The sequence below is a fragment of the Setaria viridis genome, chromosome 8, assembly GCF_005286985.2.
Source record: "Setaria viridis chromosome 8, Setaria_viridis_v4.0, whole genome shotgun sequence".
Classification (NCBI taxonomy): Eukaryota; Viridiplantae; Streptophyta; class Magnoliopsida; order Poales; family Poaceae; genus Setaria; species Setaria viridis.
The window spans coordinates 13308470-13332250 of record NC_048270.2 but is presented as its reverse complement, the minus strand read 5'-3'; the positions used below and the strand labels follow the sequence as shown (position 1 = coordinate 13332250).

The 23781-nt window shown below is 43.1% G+C and overlaps 3 protein-coding genes and 1 long non-coding RNA gene across 11 annotated transcripts; 3 read left to right on the top strand and 1 right to left on the bottom strand.

The window, feature by feature from the left end:
• The first annotated feature begins 282 nt into the window (after positions 1-282).
• LOC117833052 (mitogen-activated protein kinase kinase kinase 3) lies at positions 283-4630 on the top strand. The gene is made up of 11 exons (XM_034712417.2): positions 283-784; positions 1767-2246; positions 2353-2440; positions 2532-2594; positions 2734-2894; positions 3006-3081; positions 3167-3226; positions 3309-3416; positions 3515-3751; positions 3972-4090; positions 4164-4630. The coding sequence occupies exons 1-11, from the start codon at positions 414-416 to the stop codon at positions 4414-4416; spliced, it is 2016 nt and encodes a 671-aa protein (XP_034568308.1). The 5' UTR covers positions 283-413; the 3' UTR covers positions 4417-4630.
• On the bottom strand, positions 4459-6087 carry LOC140223564 (uncharacterized). Its single transcript, XM_072295497.1, has one exon. The coding sequence runs from the start codon at positions 5978-5980 to the stop codon at positions 4685-4687; it is 1296 nt and encodes a 431-aa protein (XP_072151598.1). The 5' UTR covers positions 5981-6087; the 3' UTR covers positions 4459-4684.
• A 47-nt stretch (positions 6088-6134) lies between these two features.
• Positions 6135-12232, top strand: LOC117833053 (uncharacterized). 8 transcript variants are annotated; one of them, XR_004635331.2, is made up of 4 exons: positions 6140-8496; positions 9664-10502; positions 10788-10903; positions 11020-12232. It is a non-coding gene; the product is annotated as an uncharacterized lncRNA (long non-coding RNA). The 8 variants fall into 8 exon arrangements; XR_004635329.2 differs by having other exon boundaries at positions 6135-8072; positions 8389-8496; positions 9664-12232; XR_004635326.2 differs by having other exon boundaries at positions 6136-8496; positions 9664-10903.
• A 7351-nt stretch (positions 12233-19583) lies between these two features.
• Positions 19584-22034, top strand: LOC117833554 (uncharacterized). The gene is made up of 2 exons (XM_034713102.2): positions 19584-20092; positions 21114-22034. Exons 1-2 carry the CDS (start codon positions 19930-19932, stop codon positions 21761-21763), a joined length of 813 nt encoding a protein of 270 aa, XP_034568993.1. The 5' UTR covers positions 19584-19929; the 3' UTR covers positions 21764-22034.
• The last annotated feature ends 1747 nt before the right edge of the window (positions 22035-23781 follow it).

Genomic DNA, 23781 nt, shown 5'->3' with positions numbered 1-23781 from the left:
CACCACCACCACCACCCACGCAGCTCGACACCAACCCACCTGGCCCCTACCTCCCTCGCGGACCCCGGGCCCACATGACAGCCGCCCGGCCCGACGCGGGGGGCCCACGACGCCAGCACCGCTACGTGTGCAGCGGCCGCGCTTCTGCTACGCGCACCCTGGGGAGGATAGGTACGCGGCACCGGCTGCCAGGTGGGCCCCGCAACGTCGACCCGGGTCGTTGCAACTTGCTCAAGAGCTCGCTCTCCCCCTCTCCCGCGTGTACGCCTCTCCCTCCTCTCTCTCTCCCCCCCCTTCTCTCTCTCTCTCTCTCTCTCTCTCTCTCTCTACACCCACAGGCCACAGCGCGCGCGCGCGCTCTCTCTCTGCACGCCTCCTCTTCTCTCTGTCCGAAGGCACGGTGGAGCGGCAGGATGCCGGCGTGGTGGAAGGGCAAGGGCAGGAGCAGCAAGTCCAAGGCCGCGGCAGCGGCGGCGGCGGGGGACGCCGGCGCGATTCCGGCGGCCGCCGCGGCCGGGGAAATTAAGGGGAAGAAGAAGGCGAGCAGCTTCGACGAGGCGCTCCTCGCCGCGGGGGTCCGCGGGAAGCAGCAGCAGCAGCCGCTGCCGGCGGCGGGGGCGGTTGTCGGGCTCCCGCTCCCGCGGCCGGCGTCCCTGCCGGCGCCGCCGCCGTCCGCGCCGGCATCGGCCTCGGCCTCCGCGTCGGCGTCGGCTTCCAGCGGCGGCGGCTCCTCGCTGGGGTCCTCGGCGGCGTCCGACGAGCAGCTGGATCTCGGGGTTTACAGGTGAGAAGCCGGCGGCGGTTGGCCTGGTGGTTTCGGTGGTTGGTTTGGTTTGGTTCACGGGGCGAGCAGCTAAAGTTGGGCGGTTTGGTGGTGCGGTTCCCGTGCGGAATTCGGTGTAAAGTGCGCTCGTTTTGGGGGGTTAATCTTGCCGTTCCTGCAGCTTATTAATGCTTTTTTTTTTGGCTGAAATTTCGTTGTGGACGGCGTCACAATTTGGTTCTCTAGTTGCCTGCTTCTGTGTTCTGTTTGCCCTTCTGATGGAATTCAGAGCGAGCTGGGGAAGTGGAATTGTGCTATATTCCTGACGGGTTTGGGTGTCCAGATTTGTTTTTCTTTTGTACTAATTTTGAAATTTTGATATTTCATTTGTTTGGTAACTTCCTCGTTGCCGGGACTTTGGAGCCGCAATTCTGATGTTTACCTGATCGTTTTTCAATCACTAGGCATGCTCAGTTCAGAGTGGTGTTAACTGTTCGCCTTCTCTGAAATTTGTCCACCTGCCGTCCAATTACTACTCTGAATTTTGGTCAGTTCAGAGTATACTGTGGCTGTTTGGGGGAGTTGGTCCAATTGGTCTACGGATTCTATCGTCCTGTTGATGATTGCTTTTGAGACTTGTTTGATCTTCTTACATTTGGGTGAATTTCTCTGATGGGTTTGGTTTTGCTTGTCTAGTTAGGAAATTCAGAAATGGATACTTTTTTCCGTTTTCTAGCAATATTTTAATCCAAAAATTTCTACAGCTCACCCATTTTAAGGTATTCTTTATGTTGAGAAAATCATCCCCCTTTTCTGTACCCTTGCATGATTACAAAGGTAGGAGCAATAGTTGTCTAAGGAAATAATTGGTGTTCTTTACTAGCAATTAGTATTGTTTGAGATTCGAATCTTCAGGATGGAGAAACAAGGTGCTACTATTTGCTCATTAGTCCAAATATATGTATTACAGCTGAAATTTGTTTTTTCATGTCTGATTTGACAGGTTATCAGAAACAAGCAGCACTCTTCCGGGCAGAGCAGTAGCAAATGAATCTCGGAAACAGAGCCATGTGTTAACAGAAGGGCGTATTTTCACAAATAATCAGGCTTTGGAGCATCCCCGGTTGTCTGAAACCTCTGTTTCTCCGAGGAAAGAATTTCACCTTCAAAATTTGGATCTTGATCGAACTACGTACTGCCGTGGTCGGAAATCAACAGAAATTGTGTTCAGTACACAAGTGCCAAGCTCTCCCCCTAGCTCAAGAGGGCATCACTATTCAACCTCCCCTGTGCCATCAAGAACATTTGGGCAATCCCAAGCATCTCCTACTGCATGGCAGGATGATTCGCGAAGCTCAAGCTCACCTCAACCTCTTCCTCTTCCTCCAGGCTCCCCATGCTTGCCTTCCTGTTCTCTACAGTGGAAGAAGGGGAAGTTGCTAGGTAGTGGAACGTTTGGGCAAGTATATCTAGGATTCAACAGGTGCTTAGCTTAACTTTGAAGCATTAAATTCTCGTCAAATTCTTCAGAAGATGAATTTACACTTTTTATATCATACTGACTTGTTATTCAAAATATATGTTTGCAGTGAAGGTGGCCAAATGTGTGCAATTAAAGAGGTTAAGGTCATTTCTGATGATTCTAACTCAAAAGAGTGTCTCAGGCAGCTGAATCAGGTAACTATTATGAAAGTAGTGGATATATCAGTATCAGTCTCCTAGAAGAATTTGTAATCTTGATCCTACTGACACTAGTTCATTTGTACAGGAAATCAAGCTGCTGAGTCAGCTGTCACATCCAAACATTGTGCAGTACTATGGCAGTGATCTGGTAATTACTGAACTAACAATGATCCTCTGTGATTACATATTATGTTACTACAATGCTGATAAGCTATATAGTCAATGCCTTGAGATTAAGCATTGAGACTACAGTCATATTAATCTGTGTTCTTCATACTGAAATGCAGTCTAATGAGACACTCTCAGTCTATCTCGAGTATGTTTCTGGGGGCTCTATCCATAAGTTGCTTCAAGAATACGGCCCATTTGGGGAGGCAGTTCTTCGGAATTACACAGCACAAATTCTTTCTGGCCTTGCATACTTGCATGGGCGGAATACAGTGCATAGGTATTTGCCAGTCATTTACATCATTAACCCCTAAGATGCAGTAGTCATTTCATCTTTCATGAAACTGCATATCACTCTTACTTATCCATGAATGTTTATCTTTTCTGACAGGGATATCAAAGGGGCAAACATACTTGTCGATCCTAATGGTGATATCAAGCTTGCTGATTTTGGTATGGCCAAGCATGTAAGTACAACCCACAGTTAAATTGTTAAAAACCTCCCTTATCTTCATATATGGTTTTTATTAACCATTTCTTATATTTATGCAGATATCAGCGTACACATCTATCAAATCCTTCAAAGGGAGCCCTTACTGGATGGCACCAGAGGTGAGGCTACTGAAGTTTAAATTTCTTATCTACTCTTTTCTACTGAACAGGCACCAACAAAAATCTTCATGTGACCTTTCAGGTTATTATGAATAGTAATGGCTACAGCCTTTCAGTAGATATTTGGAGCCTTGGCTGCACCATTCTTGAGATGGCAACAGCCAAACCTCCTTGGAGTCAGTATGAAGGGGTGAGTTGTTGACTTATTGGATCTGAACTATTACTGTACATAGTTATGATGCTTGTTCTTCCATTGATTATCTGCTAAGTTTTGGATTGATTTCACAGGTGGCTGCAATATTTAAAATTGGGAACAGCAAAGACATACCTGATATCCCAGATCATCTTTCTTCTGAGGCGAAAAGCTTTCTGAAACTCTGTTTGCAACGTGATCCTGCTGCCCGCCCTACAGCTGCTCAGCTGATGGATCATCCTTTTGTCAAGGACCATGCTACACCTAGGAGTTCCAGGTCTGGCATGACAAGAGATATGTTTTCTACTTCAACTGATGGAAAAAACAGCACGGTACGTGTTCCACGTACTGTCTATGAATTTGTTACTAATACTGTAAAATAGTTGGTCTGTGAAATCTACTTGTGCTCCAGATTAGAGCTAGATGGAAGATATGCATGAATAGATATAAGTAAACTGTAAACATGAACACCATTTATTACAATCTGTTATATTGACCATTTTTCAAATTTTAATGTGTCCATGATTTCTTACGAATATATTCTTTTTTCAGGTGCAAACAAGCATTGCCATGTCATCATACAGAAGCTTATCTCCTTTAAGAGACATAAGAAACCTGCCAGCACCAACATCCCCCATCCCTTCGACAGCAAATCGCAGGATTGCAGCAATGTATGTTCTCCTTCTGTCTGAGTTATCAGAAATTACATCTCTTCCATTCTCTAAAAGATACTGTTTCGTGCAGCAACCCATCCAATGTGCGGATGAACATGTCCCTGCCCGTCTCTCCTTGCTCTAGCCCGCTACGGCAGTACAGGCAGTCCAACCGAAGTTGCTTGCCATCGCCTCCTCACCCAGCCTATTCAGCTGGAGCAGCCAACTACAGTCCTATCAACAATGCGCTCTATCCAATGCGACCAAGCAGCGGTCTCACGGACCCATGGCTCGAAATCTCTCCACTGAATACACAAACTTTTGATTCTCCAAGAAGATTGTAGAGGTTCCAAAAAGGAAGCAATACTTTGTATACACACAGGAAGGAAAAAAGTGTTCCATAAATTATGTTGTTATTAGAAGAACAAAGGAACTCCCCCCCTTTTTTGTTTTGCCCTTTCTGTATGTATCTTCCACCCAGGATGCAGTCGCATCGCCTTTGTACATATTCAGAGAAGAGGTCTAGTGAAAAAAGTAGCAATTCAGATCGCACCTGTATATGTTTTGTCCATATGGCTGGATTTTGCACAAGCTTTGTTACACAGAGGGGGTTCAGGGTAATCGGATCTGATGCACTTGGAACACATCTCCCCTGTATGTCATTGTCTTCTCCTCAACACCAATGCCCCAGAGATGTCCTTGCAGTTCCAGCACACCCTTTGTATCTTCATTCTTTTTCTTGACAACAGCATCCTTACCATTGTCATTAGCAGCATCACATTCAGTATTCGCTGCCTCCCAGACGAACTGGAAGATGCCGAGGGCGTGGCTCAGCTGCTTGATGCCGCTCCTCACGGCCAACTCGTCCCCGCCGGTCAGGAACTTTGCGGCGTGAACGGTGACATCCCTGCCTCCCTTGCCGGAAACACACTTGCCCACATGCACCTCGATGTCCCGGACGGTGCCGTAGAGGTAGAAGAGCAGCAGCGTGTAGAGGCACCTGGAGGAGTGGCCGAGGCTCCTGGACAGCTTCCTCTGCACCAGGCAGTCCTGCCGGCGCGCCTCCTTGAACGCGACGTCGCGCTCGACGACAATGTCGCGTATCTGGTAGAGCCCCTCCTTCATCGCCGCCACCTTCTGCGCGTGCCCGTCGAGCCGGCCGGCGGTCTCCAGGCTCCTGGCCAGGTCGGCGAACATGTCCAGCACCTCTTGCCACTTCCTCGCTGCTGGCGGCGGCTCCGCTGGCTTCTTGAACGGCGTCGGGCGCATCCAGGACGGCGTCGAGGACGTCGCCGCGTCGGCGGTGTCTGACAGGAAGCGGGAGCAGGCGGACGCGATCTGCTCGGCCATCTGGGTCGCCGGCGACGGGTCGTCCAGCGACGCCGCCATGTCGGCCTGCAGGTCCCCGAGCACCGCCTCCAGCGCGCCCCGCCAGACATGGTGCTGCGTCACCTGCGGGCAGACGGTGAGCCGCACGCTCTTCCGCTGCTGCGCCGACACGCCCAGCACGTCGCAGACCCGCGTCAGCGAGCTCAGCGACGTCGCCCTCATCCTCGGCGGCGGGTGGCCCCGGCTCGCGGCGGCGGCGGCGGAGACGAACTCGGCCGCGAGAGCGTCGAAGTGCGCCGCCCGCGCGGCCGCGTGCGGGCAGGCCACGGGGGAGCCCGTCGCGGCGTGCCTCGGGAGGCCGCCTGCGTGGTCGACGCCGTTGAGTGAAACCGCGTGGCGGAGGAGCCGGGCGTAGGCGGCGCGGAACCAACACCGCGACGGCGGGGGCCGGTCCTGCTCCTCGTCCTCGGATGAGGCCGGGCGAGGCGCGAAGTGGATCCCGCGGTGGCTGCCCGGCGCGAGCATGCGGAGCGCGGCGTTGGCGCGCAGCAAAAGCCCCGGCTTGGCGCGGCATTCCATCGAACAGGTTGTGTGCGTCCTGGAAGCCTCTCCGTACGCGCGCACGCCGCCCACGAATTTGGTTAGCGTGTGGGTGCACTCTCGGAGAGTAGTCTCTCCCTCAGGCCTCAGGTATGGACATGATGACATCTTATTGGAAGGTACATCTGAAAAAAGCTACATTACCTATAGGCCCCCGGAGCATAAAAGTACCTAGTTGAGTTGGGGTCTTATTCAAAGCTTTAGAAATAGCTTCTCGTTTGAGGGGCTATTCTGAAAGAAGTCTTTTGCCCATCCGTTCTGCATTGTGGGTGAGGAATGAATACAACAACTGAATTCATGTTGGAAATGTGGAGTCCTATTCATGGTTTGATTTGAGGCTCTTCTCCAATGTTTAGAACGAACGGTTTTCATCGATGATGTGTTACATTTGCATCATGGCTGGATTTTGTTTGTTTATACGGAGACATTTGGCATTCTTTGGGCTGGCTACTGGCTTTTTTGAAAGAAGTCTTCTGGGGCTTTGTTAATGCTGTAGAAATATCTGCTTATGTTGGGGGCTTTTATCAAAGAGATCTTCACCGCACCCCTTTTGCTAGTTGTTCGGTGGACCGTCGCGGAGGCGCCCGCCGGCGACGAACTGCAAGGCTGCGAGGAATGCCGGCGCCCTAAGAAGGTACGCGCTTATTCGCTTTCCTTGTCTTTCTCTGCCGCGCCGACCTCGGTCATCGCCGGATGCCCGCTACTCCATAGAGCCACCGAGATTTACTTCTGGGAAGCGGGGTTCAGAAGCACCACAACGGCCGTCAGGGATTAGCCACCCTTCCGTGCTGCGCTGAGGTTTGTCCAAAACCATGGGTACCTGGCTAGCTGAGTTACCTTGGTGCCTCGTGCCACATTAATTGAGAATAGGGTCACTGATTTCTCTCGTCAACAATTAGATTCTGGTTACAGGCGCTATTTCAGGATTCAGGCTACTGTTGGACCATTTGATTTCATATTTACCCATCTATGCTTATCTATTGTTAATATGTTGTTTCCATGTAAATTGGCATTCATTTCCATGCCCAATATCCACCACCGAAAACCTGGATTTGAATTATGCCTTCAGTTCCAAATACCGTGAAGACAGCGTTTCTGATGCCTAATAGCATAATTGGGGGCCAGGTTTTAGGAGGTTTGAAACTTCTCTTTTGCATACCTACAATCATCTCTGGGTAGGTTTAATATCTGATACATCATGGATTAGTGCTATTTGTTCAATTTGGCTTCCACCTTCTGTGCCCCATTAAACTTGGACATTGGTGGGTCATTAGCGTATCTGAGCTCTGGTTAATGTAGTTGCCAAAGCATATGATCTCTTTTTTTCGATATTATGTTGTTATCCTATATTTTTTCAGTTTCTACTAAATTCTTGATGCTTCTTGATTGCATAGAGCTGATAACTGTTTTCTTATAAGTTATGTTTAAAATAGATGGAAACCAGGGAGACGTGCAAGACACATTGTAGATTTCTGTCTCAGCTTTTATTAGTTTAGATGATTTTGTTAGGCTAGTACAAGCATTGCAAATGTCAGTCACTCAATGCTTCTGTTCTTGCTGTTGTTATGCTCAACAGGCAATGGGCTAGAGTTTTTTTTTTTTTTTTTTGGTTGAGGGCAGCAGTTGGCTAGAGTTGGGGACCTCTGATGCACTAGATCTAATTCCCATATACGTCATATCTTTATTGGTGGTTATTTCGTTCATTGTTTGTAGGATGTATTGCTGCAGAGTTGGTTATTGGAGTCGCGATGAAGCTCCACAGTGTGCATTTGTTATTTTGTGTTGCGAAACATGGTGGGAACTCCAGCAATGTTTCCTTTCTGAAATCCTGTCATGTTGATATGGGAGATTACCATTTATGCCTACTTTCCTAGACTATCTAACCTGATTATTCTTGACGTGCCATTTGCAAATGGTTCATTCGTATTGCTACTGCATTTTTTTTATTTTTATTTTTTTTGAGGGAAGGTGCATTGCTTCGTGGGACTTGATTTTGTTGTACACAGCTTAGCTGGTGGGGCTGGACTGAAATGTGGAGCAATGGGAGACACCAATCTAATCTTCAATGGCAGTGCGTGTTAAATGATGCTTTGGCATTTCTTGCAACTCTGTACTGCATTTTATTTTATAAATCATAACTTAGCTGTCAGAATGCTGCAGCATGACAAAAGAAATTTGGAATTTTCTTCAGAAAGGAAGAAAAAGGAAAAAAAATGTATTTGATTGTTATATATTCTTTGAAATTTTATAACCCTGAAATAAAAGGGCCTGATAATACTAATCTTGTTATATATTTAGTTGCCCATGCGATTCTGATATGCCCGTAGTAGTTCATCGTCAAATTATTTTCTCATGTTACCGTGAACATTTTTCTCCACTTGGTACAGATCATGTAAGTTGATTATTCATGAAGATGAGGCTACTAAATTGGCAGAATTCTGTTCAAGCATCTTGAGGACAAATCACTCCATTGGTGCATTGTGTCAAACAGGCTTGTAAGTTTTTCCATCCTTTGCTATGTCCTCTGTATAGTTTCCTTAGTTATGAATTGCAAATGGCTGAATGATTACTGTCTGCATCACAAATTAGAGGTATTTTTTAGCTCACAAATTTGTGAACTCTAAAATGCACAAAAAAATATTTTTAAATCTGAATCTTCTTGGAGATATCAAATTATTGATGGCCAACAGTTTAAACATTTTGAGCGCTTGTGTTCCAAAAGTCACTTGTTCAGTTGTTCTTGACTTTTTAGATGAAGAAAGTATCACTTGCGACCTTTACACCAACTAGGGATGCACAGAGTCATTAAACTCACAAACATCTATTGTAGGGGGACATCAAAATTTGAACCCTGGTGGGTGGAATCCACCACACGAACTGTGATTGTCCTTATTCTTGACTGGAGGGAGTTATTATACATCACAAAAACAGATTGAACTGCAAATTACGCTAGGAGCATAGTGCCCAGGCCAACAAACTAACAAGTGTAAAGGCCAGGAATTACAAACAAACAATAACGTGTAAAGGGGAGAGTTAAAAAAAAAACAATGTCAGCATGATTTCAACCAAGAATTACAAACAAACCATAAGTGTAAACGGGAGAGTAAACAAATACGATGTCTTCAACTGAACCCTTATATTTAAGCCTGCTAGTTTGATGATCTTTGTTTCTGCTCTTGTGCATTCTTGTTTTTGGAAGAGGCATTGGACCTATGTACAAGGCTGTGTCTCTTAACATATCGTCCACTCTGTAAAAACCCTGGAACATGGGATGGTTGTATGAAAGCTTTCCTCAGTAGATCATCAAAGCAGTCCCCTGCAACATTCTCTATGCTAGTTTTCCTACCCTTGTCGCTGATGGCACCATTGCGCACCCACAGGCATATCAAGTCTTCGCCCGTGTGAATTTCCATTGAGGATATGTGCCAAATACTCCAAAGCAACTTTGTAGGTGGTGAGGCAGAAGCTTGCAACCTAGAATGACTGACAGTGTCTTAAAATGGTGCACCAATACTTCTTGAGATTGTCTCTTAGTAGTCCGCTCACAATTGTTGCCAAAGGGCTGCATTCGCTTAATAAAGTCTCAACGATACATTTCCCAATAACTAGTAACTTTCAGTATTCTTCAGGATGTTCACCACCTAATGCATTTCCATGAACAGGCAGCCAAGGTCTTCCATTGGCAAGAATTCTACAGGAAGAATATTACTCCTATCCATCCTGCATGCCAAGTGTTCGTATATAGTGGTAATGATAACCTTGCTTCCTGCCTTGCTAATCCCCAATTGTACTATGAGTATGTCATCCACTGCTCGGGGTTAGCAACAAACACCATCAAGAACCAGTAGAAATCTCTCTGTTCTTAGCCTTGGCCCTTGGGTCTATCTTGTATACAACCAGTGAATTCCAGTTTCTTGCACAAGGACCTCATTATGACTCATTCTGGACCAGGGTTTTCTCTGCAACACACCCATATTACCATTGAGAAGTGGCTCTTCACTATTTCATTTTTGCAGACAAGATGTGTCATCAGGGTGGTTTTACCTACTACTTTTATTCCCCATATGAGGGTACATAACCTTATGGAATTGATGATACAGTTGTTGATCTCTGACCAAATCTTTTTTTTTATGTAAGTACTATGGATCTGGTATACAGTTGGTTTCAACAAGAAGTCAATGGCGCACTGCTCTCCTTGATTCGAACGATGACCGTGTCATGCATGGACACAATCACACAGATAGGATGATCGGTCGATGCACCACAGCCTGGTTGCCCAGCAACTATTTCAACCTTCTTAACATCGTCATCTATGCTAATGGTTGTTTCCTTGCATGACAGGTACATTGCAGTAGCAACTTTGATACCCTTGAAAGTGTTGCTGGAATTGGCTAGGGCAGAACTCACCTCATCAGTGCGATATCTCCAGTCCCGCGGCACCCAGCCTCCTTCACATGCTGCATCCTCAAGCTTGCAGATCCAGAGGAGCAGCCACGAATTGGTGATGGCTCGCCCCCTGACCTTTTTTGTTTTACCCAGCCTGAAATTCGCTCCCATGAGGATTCGAACCCAGGTCATTGCAACCGCTAGGCTACTACACACTCCTTTGCAACGTGCATGTTTATGATGCAGTTAAAACATGCATATTTAATAAATCTGAACACATACAAAACTACAATCACTAAAATCCCTATAACTTTTATAATATAAGATTCAAATCACATAACAGATAAATCTGCAAAAATTATAATCACTCAAATCCCTTTAACTTCTATACAATAAGCAGCTGCTGCCAAGGTCGATCGAGGCCATCGGCATGTCTGCTCCGGCTAATGCAACGGGGAGTCCGGCGGTGTCCAGTGTTAGCTGCAGCCACAAAGATGGAGGTGCAGCCTGCTGGAGGTGTGCATCAATCTGGAATATTTGTTCAGCTGACTGTGCTTGTTCATGTGCTATGGTTATTGTCCTCTTCTCTCTTTTACTCGAATATTTTGAACATTGTGCTCTGCTTGCTGCAGGTTCCAGGAAATGTCTTCCTATGAATATTGAAATGTGTCATGTCTGTTATCTCCCTCACTGTCTATAATAGTGCAGATTTGCTTTCGAACCTTGTAAACCATTTCTTAGTGTCCACTCTATATACCCTCTAGTCTCTAGTTGACTGATTCATAAGGATACCTTCAGTCTTAAAAGGTGTATGTAGTTATGTGTAATAAGCATAACTACAGGAGATAACCCAATAAGACTAAGTCTATAACACATAATCTTCACGCAGTTTAGAACGGAGTCTTGCAACCAATCATGACGATGTGAAATCTTCTGGATCAGTTGATCTGCAGGTTAATTTTTGGGCACAGTTAGTTCTGAAGATGAAAAGACGTGCTGTTTCAGGAGTCCATATTTATTTGTGGATCTCATGCATCTGTCATGCGAAGATATGTGTCATAGATGGAAATCTGACACTTGAAGTTCGTAGGAGTACACTGCAGCCAATACCTACCACTCTCAGAACACACATGCTAGCATGCTGCTTGGTATACCTATCCTGAAATTCAGGTTGATGCAAGGAAACGAAGGGTATTTCACATTTGAAGAACTTGGCTCCGACTGAACACAGCAGAATCCAAAATTGCTGGTGGCCCAATGTGTTAGCTTACCCAAATGTGAAAGTGGGCCAGCTAAAGAAAATTTATCTGAAACAAAATCTTTTATTAATGTGATTGTAAAAGAGTTTTGATCACTCTATGGTGGTAGAAAGCTCCAAGCTACCAGCAGTAAGTCAGGAACCAAATATCCTGCTAGCTAGATATATATAAGAGATTGCATAAAAAAGTCGACAATTGGGAGTACAAGAAACACCTACTTCTTGTATCCTTTTCCAAACCTGAATACCACAATGCGATTTTAAAGAATCTGACAATTCAGTTCCTAAAGAAAAAATATGTGCAAAATGTTATTATTTCCTTTACAGAAGGCCGATACTTTTTAGGTAAACTATTATCTCATCACTCAATGAGAGAATTGCACTACTTGTTCGTTACCACTTGTCAACTTCTGCATTCTTTTGTGTATCAAAAGCCTTCTCAAAAGCTGTTGATGTGTACTCATGCATGTGTTAGTACTTTGCTTTTGTGAAGCTTTTTGATAATTGTAACTTATATATGTGCAGAAGCCTTTTTGGAGAAGGTTGTATTGCTAACAACTCCCATATATCCAATAAGTTTCTTGTGCGCTGCTTTTATCTTGATGATGCCAGCATTGATTCTGTCAAACAATGGCATCAACTGGTTATAATTGGCATTTTACACCTTCAACCCCTAATTATTGTTGTCGGTGCTTTTTTTTTTCCTGTGATATATCTGTCACTGATGTTATATGTCTAGTTTCAGTTGATTTGTTCAGCTTACTATGCTCATTCCTGTGCTGCGGCTATTGCCCTCTCTTCTCTTACTGATATCTTTAAAATATTGTGTTCTCTGCTTACTGCAGCTTCCAGGAAATGTCTTGCTTCGATATGCAAATGTGCCACATGTCTTTTATCTTCCTCATTGTCCATAAAAGTGCAGACTCACTCTTGACCTGGTAAACCATTTCTTAGTTTCCAGTCTGTGGACAGCAGCAATATCCTGTAGTCTCTGCATGTAGGCCTAAAGATGCTATTTACTCGCAGAAATTTCATCATAAATTTACAGTCAGAATAGTGAGCTGTATACAATTTTCTTAGATCAGGTCCTGTAACCTGCAACCTGCTCAACTGAGCATGTCGTGCGCGCGCGAGTGTGACACACATCTTGTAAGGAATCTATGAACTGCCACAAAAAAAAATGAAAAATCTTCAGGCAAGGAACCCCACGCCTGAGCACAACCTGCACACTTGCACTATGTGTCTGATATACGTATGACATGCAATATGTTTCTGGTAAGGTGAGTTGTCTTTACAGAGTAATACTCCATTCTGCATCTGAAAATTGGACTCTGATGACAAAGATGCATCAAAATTCAAAAGGCAGGGTTTAGCAGTAACGGGAGTCCTGCAACCAAAAACAGACGACGTGAAAACTTCTGGGTAGCGGTTGATCTACCGTTCTCAGGATTCAAGTTAATTCAAGGATACGAAGGGTTTTCAGATTTGAAGAACATGGCTCCTCTGACATAGTACTGCATCATCCAATTTGGCTGGTAGGCCAATGTGTTACGTGGGCCAAGTACATATATGGGCCGACCAAGCAAAGTTACCTGAAATGTAATCTTGTTACTACGATGGTAAGTGAGTTTTGCTACAGACAAGATAATAGAGATAAAAACTCTGGTAAAAAGCTCCAAACTACCACCAGTAACTAACAGCTATTTTTCCTGCAACATCATGAGGAGATCAATCAATTACTGTGTTCTGAAACCATGCATTCCCTGACAATGCGTTTCCAAAACAGCCACTCAACAAACAAGCGTCATGCACATGCTTATGCCCTGCAAAGAACAGCAAATGGCTGGCAGCGCTGTTCAATGACCCCTGACACCAGCCAACCCCAATTCTGTGCACCAGTTAACGTTGGCTGCCCCCAAATAGCACCTGGCCAGCGTCAACAAACACTCCTATCGATTACTGCTGGAACAACCATACCATTTCGCATATATCCATCTGTTGGGTTGTGCATGCAGAAGTGGCATAGTTTTTGAAGACATGGTCCACTGTTGCTTTCATGATGCACTGGCAAGCAAAGGGTTTCCCTGCTGAGCATTGGCTGGGTTTCCATGGCTTTAGGGTGCTTTAGGGCAACTGCTTGGAGCCTTGTGGGTGGCTCTATCTCGCCAATGGAAATCAGTGGTAGGACCGGTGGTTGCTTGGGCAGAATCGGAGAAAGGTTTGTTTGCTTTGGGGTGGTGTAACTGACCCTCTTGTTGCAGGAAGTGCTTGACTTGTTTGCCGGGAGGCTGTGGGGGAGAGGTAGCTGTTAAGGTGAAGCTTGCAACCAACCAGCTGACACTTTTGTTTGGATCGTTTCAGTTGCTTTTTGCTTGGTTGGCTGGTTGCTCCGGCAAACAGGTATCATCAAGAGCTCTCACTCTCTCAGCATGGTGGGCTGCTCATTTTGTCAGTAACTGGTATGAAAAAACTCACCAAACAAAACAGCTTTGAACAAGTTTTCAGAAATTTTGGAAATTAGTTGGTGCTTATGAAAACTCTGTCAGGTTATTACAGGTGAATTCGGACCGTAAAATTACAAATTTGTATTTTGATTTGAAAATGCTGGGCCGTAAAAGGTCGACGGTAACACACAATCTCTGTTCCTACCCTACAGTAGTTTTAATAGCGGTAAATCCAACCCTTACACAGCCATATGCTGTAATAGTCAAACCTTAATATTTTGCTACCCAAAGTTTTTCATACTATAACATCAGAAGAGATAGAAGAAAAATTCAGCAACCAAGTTTTACAAGAAGATAAAGGTCTTGGACTCATGCATGCTGTAGTCTGGTCCCTTGCACAGATCTGAACCGAGAAGACGAGCAGCTTGTCTGACGTTCGAAGTTCAGGGCCGACCGGCCGTCCGGCCCCACGCACGTGTGTGTTTGTGTGTCTTTTGCAGTGTGTGAGAGAGGTGTGGTGGTTGGATCAAGTCGATTGTCCTGAGCAAACACGACTGGCTTTGTCCAACCTTGTTCAACCAGATGATCAACTACCTTTTGTGTTCGTGTGTTCCCTTGCAAAGGTTAGGTCTGACTTGGTCACTTTTGAGTCTCAATTCAATTACCACTAGTTTTTACCTGCATACCATATGGTAAGAATTACGTATATAATATCGGGTAAATGATTTCAGGCTCTATATTTGGGTAGTGTTGGTGAACTGGTATTCTTCCTCGAGACAAAAGAATTGAAAATTTGTTTTTGGAACATTGACTCTGAAGTCTCAACAACGACTTGCGGTCTAACAAGGCTTAACTACTTCCATTAGAAGCAGATAAACTAAATGAGATTTTGTCAAAGCTGATCCAATCTACGCAAGCAATTCCCTCTGCCGTGTTGTCCGCGTCCACACCAATGCAAGATGCTACTGCCAATGTGAATGAATCGAATGAAACTACTATTTTATAGGACAAATATTGTTCTACCTGATCCTGTGTCACCAAACCATAAGCATGTATGGCTCATGCCTGTGTATACTTCTGTAGATACTCTTGGGTCATATTATACTCTACTGTAGTCAGTAAATAACTGATAGTACCAGTGGTATAGAAATTAAATTAGTGTTTATATTACAATGCTTTTCTGATAATAAAATTACACAAAAGTGTAGTAGATCTAGATCCCAGCCCAGTCTGCTTGGTGATCAATTCTGGTTGATGTTTGTGCTCGTTATTTGACTCATCTGACCATAGATTTTTAACGAGCACGTGCAGCAAAAAAGAGGTTGTTTCAGAGGTGAATGTGCTGCACTGCATGCAGTCTACAGCTGACCTGTTCTGGTCAGCCATGAGTAAATATAAAACACAAGATATCGATTTGTTTAGTGTTGTTTTTCCAACCTAGGATAGCAAGCTACATAATCTGATTGATCAAATTCATCAGTCTAATGGACTCGATTGTTACATGCATGAATTAGGAAGCCAACTTTACATGACCGCAGATTCACACTGATGGAAAACTGTAATTCACCATGCATCCATTCCGTGAATCATATATAAGCATGTTTTCAATACATCTCTTAATGATTTTTTAAATGTGTATCCTAATATCTTAGGTAGTTTTGGCATCAAGTAATTTATGCCTTAGATTGTTAAGGATGAATATGAAAGCATGTACTTTGATGAGTTCGTTTTCTTGTTGTTCCCCTCTCTTACGGTGATTGGTTGTGAGTCGTTCTCAATGCTGAACAATCTTCCATTGCTTTTGAACATGTACCAATTGGATTGTGCGTGTTGTTTCTCATTCTTACATCACATCCCATGCCTGAGTGCATGTTTTTACTATTTAATAATTCCCTCCGGCTGAGTCAAGAAACCGTTTAACAATCAGAAAATTGGGCAGTAACGTTATTGATGCTAGTTTTCTAAATTTAGGATATCTTACATTATTGTGTATGGATCAATGGTAGATCTAGTAATTTTGTTTTCTTTACAGGAAGGATAACATTCTGTTACGGCAGAAAATTAAGAAGTAACATTTCAGCTATTATGTATAGAACTCCAAATGTTGAATTTATTCTAACCAGTATAACATACATATACAATTCTTATATATGCATATATTGTATTTTTGTTGTTAATTAGTATTAGGACTACCTAGGCCATCGGCTTTGCAGACGGCTAAATGCACAGAAGCCTTCACAAGGAAACTAAGCTTAATCAGATCAAACATGGGTGATGCAACTATGAGTTTACTAATAATAGATGCTAAGCTCTTCAATTATCACATCTTAATTTGTCAAAGCTCGCAATCTTTTAGCAGCCAAAAACTTATGCAACACTTCATTGATCTTGTGACAACATAGCTTTCTTTCTTCGTGAGCTCGACAACACCTTTTGTTAGTTAACAAAGCTTTCTGGAAACTGAATCAATTCCAAAGCAACAAGCTAAAGCTCCATCCTTGGCGCATGCCAAGTCAGACTGACAAGCTAACCAAGATTAGGTACTAGATTATGGATTATATATTGCCAGCCGTTGCAAGGGCATTGTCATGTTTTCTTGAACGGAATTAAGGACCTAAAGCCTTATACAAGTCTTTGTTAACATGTCTTGTTAACTTTTCAACATCATTATCTCACAGGTGAAACTACTTTGACTTGAAAATTTAGAGAAGCTGCTATATCTATAATGCTGCATATGCTAAGTGCAATTACTTCATTGCTTGAACCCAATGTTTAGGTATGAATGTCAAACCTCTAAAAAATCAAAACGTGATAGATTGCCAATAAAATAATCATTGATGATTTATATTTCGACTAAGATTAATATGTCATCAATTATATCTTACTCAATATTACAAAAAGATCTGAAGATGTTTGTACTTTAGATGTACTGCTCTGATCTATAGGATGCCTGTTTAGTTATTGTATCAAATAAATTTCCACACCATCGCTTGCTTTTCTGGTACAAACATTCTCTATCGTGTTGGGACCCTGTGTACTTGTATTACTGAACAAATTTTGGCCATGGTCCATTACTTTTGAGTTAGTTAGCTTTCTATTTTCGTTTCTATAAAATTGCATTTCCTCACCAGAACTAAGAGTTATGAGGTTAGTTATTTTTGGGAGTATGGTTGAGTAGTTGGGTGCAATCAACCACTTACCATCCATCTTGGACAACGGAAATAATGTCGAACAATTTGGGATATATACTTTGGATATGCAGATTTAAGGGGTTACATACTTCACATTAAACAGTCAGTTACGTACTTAGTGCCCTCATAAATTTTTTTTGCACATTGTTAGTGCCCTCTAGATATATGTACACTTTGCAAATTTCAGATATCCTGAAAAACATATTGATTCTGCTCAAATTACAACATGAATGTAGCAAGTTATATGCCTGAACCATAATACATTTATCTTTTGAGTTAAATTCAAAAAAATAGTTTACATACAAAATATTATCAGAACACTATGTGTTAGGACAACTTTCACCAAATTATGCATTGTGTTATGCATCAACAGTTCGGTTACTAGCTTGGACCAAACATGAAAACCAAAGGCCCATATATTGACATATACTCACATACGCTTCACTGCATCTCGCTGTTGGTGTGGTCCAATATTAATGGACTGGGTCCACTTGATATACTAACATGCGCTTAAAAGCTTCTTACATGTAACACCGGTTAGCATGGCAAGCTAGGGCAATCCACGTCAGCACCGTACCACATCTCATGTGGCAACTGCTTTGATAACAGCCAAAGGAACAATTCACATATGAGAATATGCCGGGTAGGCATGAGCTATCCAAGATGCTGAAGTGTAGGTGCGTGGTATAGCTGTCCAAAAAATTCTAGTTTTGAGACATGTACCACAGTTTAAATTCGTACAAACTATTCAGGCACAGAAAATATTTGTACTGTCTACAGTGGTGTTATTCAGGCGCAGATAGGGGCGGATCCAGAACGGGGCTGCACCCCGGGCTGAGCTGTTGAATCACACCTAAAATAATCTAATTTTGTCTCCTAAACCTCATTTTGTTAGGCTAAACAGTACATAGGTTAAAGGGACTCCATGGTCTCGCCCCGGGCTGCAGCCCGGGCAGCCCGAGCCCTGGATCCGCCCCTGGGCGCAGAACTCTACTATCGCTTCAAAGTATATGATTTAATGAAATATGCATCCAATAATTGTTTGGATGTAAAGCTGCTCACCAAACCTCCACCACATTTCAATGAAGTAAAATCGGAATACTGATTCAGAGAGTATGCCTCAAATGCTTTTGTAGTTTTACTTTTGTTACAAACATTCAAAATCTTTTTCATAATGTGAATATGTAGGTAGTTAAGCTGAGAGTCTGACACATACTAGCATTTCTTAGCAAAAATACTCGAAGAAATTAATTTGGTAACTAGTTCCAACTTCCAGCACTTCCTTTTCTGATAATTACAAGTGTATGTCAATCTTAGCATATATTGTGGACCAGCACACATCTTTCTGCAGGACACAGGCTCACTACAAAGTATCAAGCCATCATGTTGCATGTGTTACTTCATATCTGCCATACACAATGAACTGTGAGCAACATGGATTCTTGAATGCATCCCCTTCTGCATAGCATCCCATGCTCCGAGACTGCTAATCTGGGGCATCTGGTCAGGATGCAACCAACCACCTTTCGTGAATGCTAGCTCAGTAGTCATTACTAGGCTTGCTGTTTTTGTGAATGGTTGTAATGGCAGAGCTAGAACGGTTTGCCTTTTGGGGGTGAACTGAAATGTTGACCTTAACAACTTTTCTCCTACCGAATTTGTTTCATGTAATTTTTCTAACAGGATCTGAATCATGTTTGACTAGTAGACCATAATAAACAGGGATGTCATGAAGTTAATGTAAGATACAATAATATGCAACCAAAGAAACAAAAAATAAGGAACAAATTATAGGCTTGCCTTGTATATTAAGAAAGGTGTGCACACTGGATTTGGCCTCTGGTTGTCCGAGCCATGACAAAATTATTTCTTGAACTACTTAAATAACCATGTAATGTCAACTTTGATTCAAGATACAAATTAATCGCACCAATCGAAAGTCTTGTATTTTCTCTATATTGGCAACATCTGTATACAACATATCTGTACTGTATCATTAAGGCTAGTTACACATGACCATGGCCCATTTAGGTTTCTTACTGTATCATATCTGTAATGTATAACAGCGTAATCAACACATACAACATTATTTGACAACTAGATAGGATCCAAGCGCTATTTAAAATACTGATGGTATCTTTCATTGCCGAGGCTCGATTTTTATCCATTTTCTAAAAAAAATCTTTCATTGAGGAGAATATTGTTAGGGAAGTTAGACAAGAAGTACAATATAAAGCTGGTAACCGGGGATAGGTTTGTGTTTGATGAGAGCTGTGAGAAGAGTGGTCTTTGGCAAATAGCCAAACAGCAGAGACAAGTTGGTGAAAGAGAGCGATGACATGTTGACACATTATTGCATAAGCATGCCACAGCCCTCTTGACGTGTAAAACTAAACTAAAGGGACCTTTCATCAAAGCCCTAGAGGCTATCTCAACCAATGTGTGTACAAGTATATATGGGCAAACACCCTGGCCTTCTCTCTCGCACATTAGCTCTCTCATCTATCCCTCTTATCTCTTATACACCCTAGCTTTGACTAGTCTGTAGACAATAGCTAACTCAATCATACACAACTGTTCTCGTCTTGCTCATCGAAGTTAACATCGAAGCTCGCTAGCCAGGCATCACGTTTCTTGTTCGTGGCAGAGATGCCATCCTCGTCGACGACGAACACATCGGATGGCACCAAGTCGTCATCATGTCCGAGAGGCCACTGGCGGCCTGGGGAGGACGAGAAGCTGAGGCAGCTCGTCGACAAGTACGGGCCGCAGAACTGGAACTCCATTGCTGAGAAGCTGGAGGGGAGATCAGGTTGGTTGGGTTCTTTGAACGGCTGTTTTCTGTGTTTGTTCTCCTACCTTGCATTCTTTTTTAAGGAAAGAAGTTGCTCCACCTCCACCATAAGGATTTCGTGCATGTGTTGATTTTGTGTCCGGGATCCTATGAATCCTTGGATCCAGCCATGGATCAGCCTGATTGATGATATTATTCAGATATTTGGGTTAATTTTTGTTCATATTTCTTTGATTTGGGGGATGAAAATTGACTTGATTATATGTGTTATTTTTTGGGGAAAAGATTTGATAACATGCGTGTGTGTTATTAGTTTTATTGGGGAAATAATTTGTTGAAGCACATGCTTGAATCTGAACACATCAAGCAAGCCAGGCACCTAGATGATTTGAACATGAATCTTGTGTGAGCTAGCTAATTGAGTTTTTGTTAGTTAATTTGAGGAGATATCCCTGGAGATAATAATAGAATAAAAAGTTCGTGTGATGAGCAGTTCTGAGTTGTTCTTATATTTCATCTAGTTAAAGAACATTAGTATAACGAGATACTACAATATATTTAATCGGAGATGGATTAAGAATCTAAGAGTAACATGTATGGTAGAATTTTGACCACCTATATATGTACATACGGGACATTTTTTCCCTCAATTTTGACCATTTTTATACCAAGCATCTTTATTCCTCCCCACATCTAATTCAAAATTAACCTCAATTTTTTTCAAGAAAGTTAAATATATGTATAAACCAAGGAAAAGATCAAGTATGTTTCTGTAGAATTAAAAAATAAATTCAACATGCAAGCACCGTTGGCTCATATGACCCATGCACAAGTGCCTGTGTCAAGAGTGGATCACCTACACCCACTGGAAAATTTCACTCACCTCTGATGCCAAGCTTGCAATTATTCTGTTCCCTCTCTCTTTTAATTCTGTCAATCCTAAACTATTGACGGTTAATTTCAGATGATTTCCTGACATGTCAATTTAATCAGAAATTTTTCATACTAATTTGCGTGGATATAATCGATGTTTGTCAAGGCAAGAGCTGCCGGCTCCGGTGGTTCAACCAGCTGGACCCCCGGATCAACAAGCGGCCCTTCACGGAGGAGGAGGAGGAGCGGCTGCTCAACGCCCACCGCGTCCACGGCAACAAGTGGGCCCTCATCGCCCGCCTCTTCCCCGGCCGCACCGACAACGCCGTCAAGAACCACTGGCACGTCGTCATGGCGCGCCGCAGCCGCGAGCGCTCTAGGCTCCTTGCCAGGGCCGCAACCTCCTCCTCGCCGTCCTCGGCGTACCCCTTCGGCGCCGGCACGCCGGCGGCGAGCTCATCGCTCTGCTTCGGCTTCTCCAAGCTCGGGGGCGGCGGTGGCATGTTCAGCTCGCCGCCGGCTGCTCGTCCTACTTCACTGTTCAAGAGCTTTGGCACAGCTACTGGCAGTAAGAGCTTTCTGGGGGCGAGCTTCGAGGCGGCGAGGTACAGCTACAGCGGCAGGCAGGCGGCGCCGCCTGTCTCCATCACCTTCTCCTCTCCAAGAGAAGCTCTGACCATGGATATCGGCCGCCATGGCCACCATGAGCACGTGCACGGCCAGAAGGATTACCATGCCAGCGAAGGCGGCGATGAGGCGCTGAAGAGGAAGGACGTGCCCTTCATCGACTTCCTCGGCGTCGGCGTTTCCTCGTAATTAAATTGAGTTCTTTAAGGACCAATCGGTGATCAATCAAGTGTATTGATCGGTGTTGTTTGTTAGGGCATCGTCACTAATTTAATTAAATTGGAAGCAGTAGTTCAGGATAAGTATGCAGCAGGGATAGAGCATCATCGTTAATGGTTTATTAGGGCATTGTGATCATGTGCTGATCGATCGATCGATCAAATAAGGTTCAAGACACATGGTTAATTCCTTAAAGTGTATTTATTACCTAGTCTACTACATTTCTCGCTTGTCTGTCTTATGATGTGTTGGTCATCAGATCCACTGAGTTCAGATTTTAAATTTGCAGCAAAACTCATGCATGGACTCCAGAAAACTAAACATGCATGGACCTACAACCTACTACTTCCGGTTTTATGTTCATGCCCATTAGGGCATGATATAGATGAATTCCTCCTGTATTTAAATTGTGACTTCTAAACCAAATGTTGTTACCTCAGTAAAGATTAACCTAAGCTATAGTTTGATACTGTACTTTTATTTTGCATTTCATTCTTACAAGTACTGCTTATCGCTTCCTCAAAGTGTTTGCTGCTGAGAAAGCAAAAAAAAAATTACTCTGTTAGTCATACTCCGGAGACATGATTGTACGTTATCTTCAGAATATACACAACAATCTAACAAGGCAAAGCACGCAAGTGTCCATCTTATTACCACCATTTATCATCTTAATTACTTCAATCCATTTCATACAAAATACCTATCAAAATTTTATTTTGCATCTTTTTTTAAAGGAAAACAGTGTGCAGTCATGTCGAGCATTTGACTATGAACATACAACGTCCAAAGACTTTCTATCTAACCTCAGGTTCAGATTACACACTAACTGCCTTCTGTTTTCTTCTAGCTACCAGTTCCAGTAAAAGTACAACTGACCAAACACTAATTTGTACAGCTGAGTACGTGTATGCTACAAATCTGAAGAAGTACAGTTGCAGGTCTCTTAATTTCTTTGACACTTGTACCCCGGTTGTTGCAACTCCTTGCCATTTTTAACACATATAGTAACTACATGTCTTTGGTTCCTGAGCAAAGATAAAGCAAGATTAGGCAACAAAACGGGGCGTTTTATAAGTAGCTAGACAAGGTGTTTAAAGGTGTCGGTTAAAACATTGGTCATCAGATGTAGCTATCATCATATATTTGCGTATAACAGAATATATGTAAGCTATATCTAAGTGAAAAGGCAAGACGGCTGGTGAAAAAAAAATGACATCGTTGGGATGTTAATTTGGCGTGTAACCTTGCTTGCTTATCTGGCTGGCAAGAAGCCTAGGTGACCATCTTCCTTGCAATGCAATTAAAGACTGTGGTGCTTTAGTTTCCATTGTATGTGTTGTTTTTAACATGTGCATTTGATTATACGAAATGCAGTTAGTAACAAGTATAGAAATAGTGTCCCATAGAAAAAGAAAAAGTATTCATATAGTGTGTTATAATGATACAGTACGGAAACCTATTTTCTCTTTAATGGATATGACATTCTGGATGGCACTACAACCTTTGTTGGAAAAAAAAATGGAATATTCTAAATAATAGAGCACCCCGACGTATTTGTACTAAACTTCCTATGGTTGTGAGAATATCCGATCGAAAAACGCAGACTTGTTTTCTTCGAGTTGTATGCACCCCTTGAGAAAAAAAACATTAAGCTTTAAGTGATGAGGACATTACTCCTTTGGATGCACACAACGCTTTTTTACAAGAACAATGCGATTCAACCGAAGCAGATTCTCCCAAACTCGCACATGTCCATCATGATCCATGTTCAGACTCAATTGCAAGACTGGATGAGTGTATATCATGGGAGCCTAATCATCCCCTCATGGTTCTGTCAACCTATCCAACCGAACTTCTCTTGATTACTCGACATACCATGGTACTTCTTCCGTCCCAAATTACTATTCATTTTGACTTTTCTATTTACATAGTTTTTGATATACACCTAGATATATGCTATATCTAGATACATAGTAAAAGTTATATAT

Excerpts from the sequence above, each read along its gene's own strand:
- LOC117833052 (XM_034712417.2), top strand. The coding sequence starts at position 414 with ATGCCGGCGTGGTGGAAGGGCAAGGGCAGGAGCAGCAAGTCCAAGGCC. Across the intron at positions 2,441-2,531 it reads GTCTCAGGCAGCTGAATCAG|GAAATCAAGCTGCTGAGTCA; the intron begins GTAACTATTATG and ends TCATTTGTACAG. Across the intron at positions 2,895-3,005 it reads GGGCGGAATACAGTGCATAG|GGATATCAAAGGGGCAAACA; the intron begins GTATTTGCCAGT and ends CTTTTCTGACAG.
- LOC117833554 (XM_034713102.2), top strand. The coding sequence starts at position 19,930 with ATGCCATCCTCGTCGACGACGAACACATCGGATGGCACCAAGTCGTCA. Across the intron at positions 20,093-21,113 it reads GAAGCTGGAGGGGAGATCAG|GCAAGAGCTGCCGGCTCCGG; the intron begins GTTGGTTGGGTT and ends ATGTTTGTCAAG.
- LOC140223564 (XM_072295497.1), bottom strand. The coding sequence starts at position 5,980 with ATGGAATGCCGCGCCAAGCCGGGGCTTTTGCTGCGCGCCAACGCCGCG.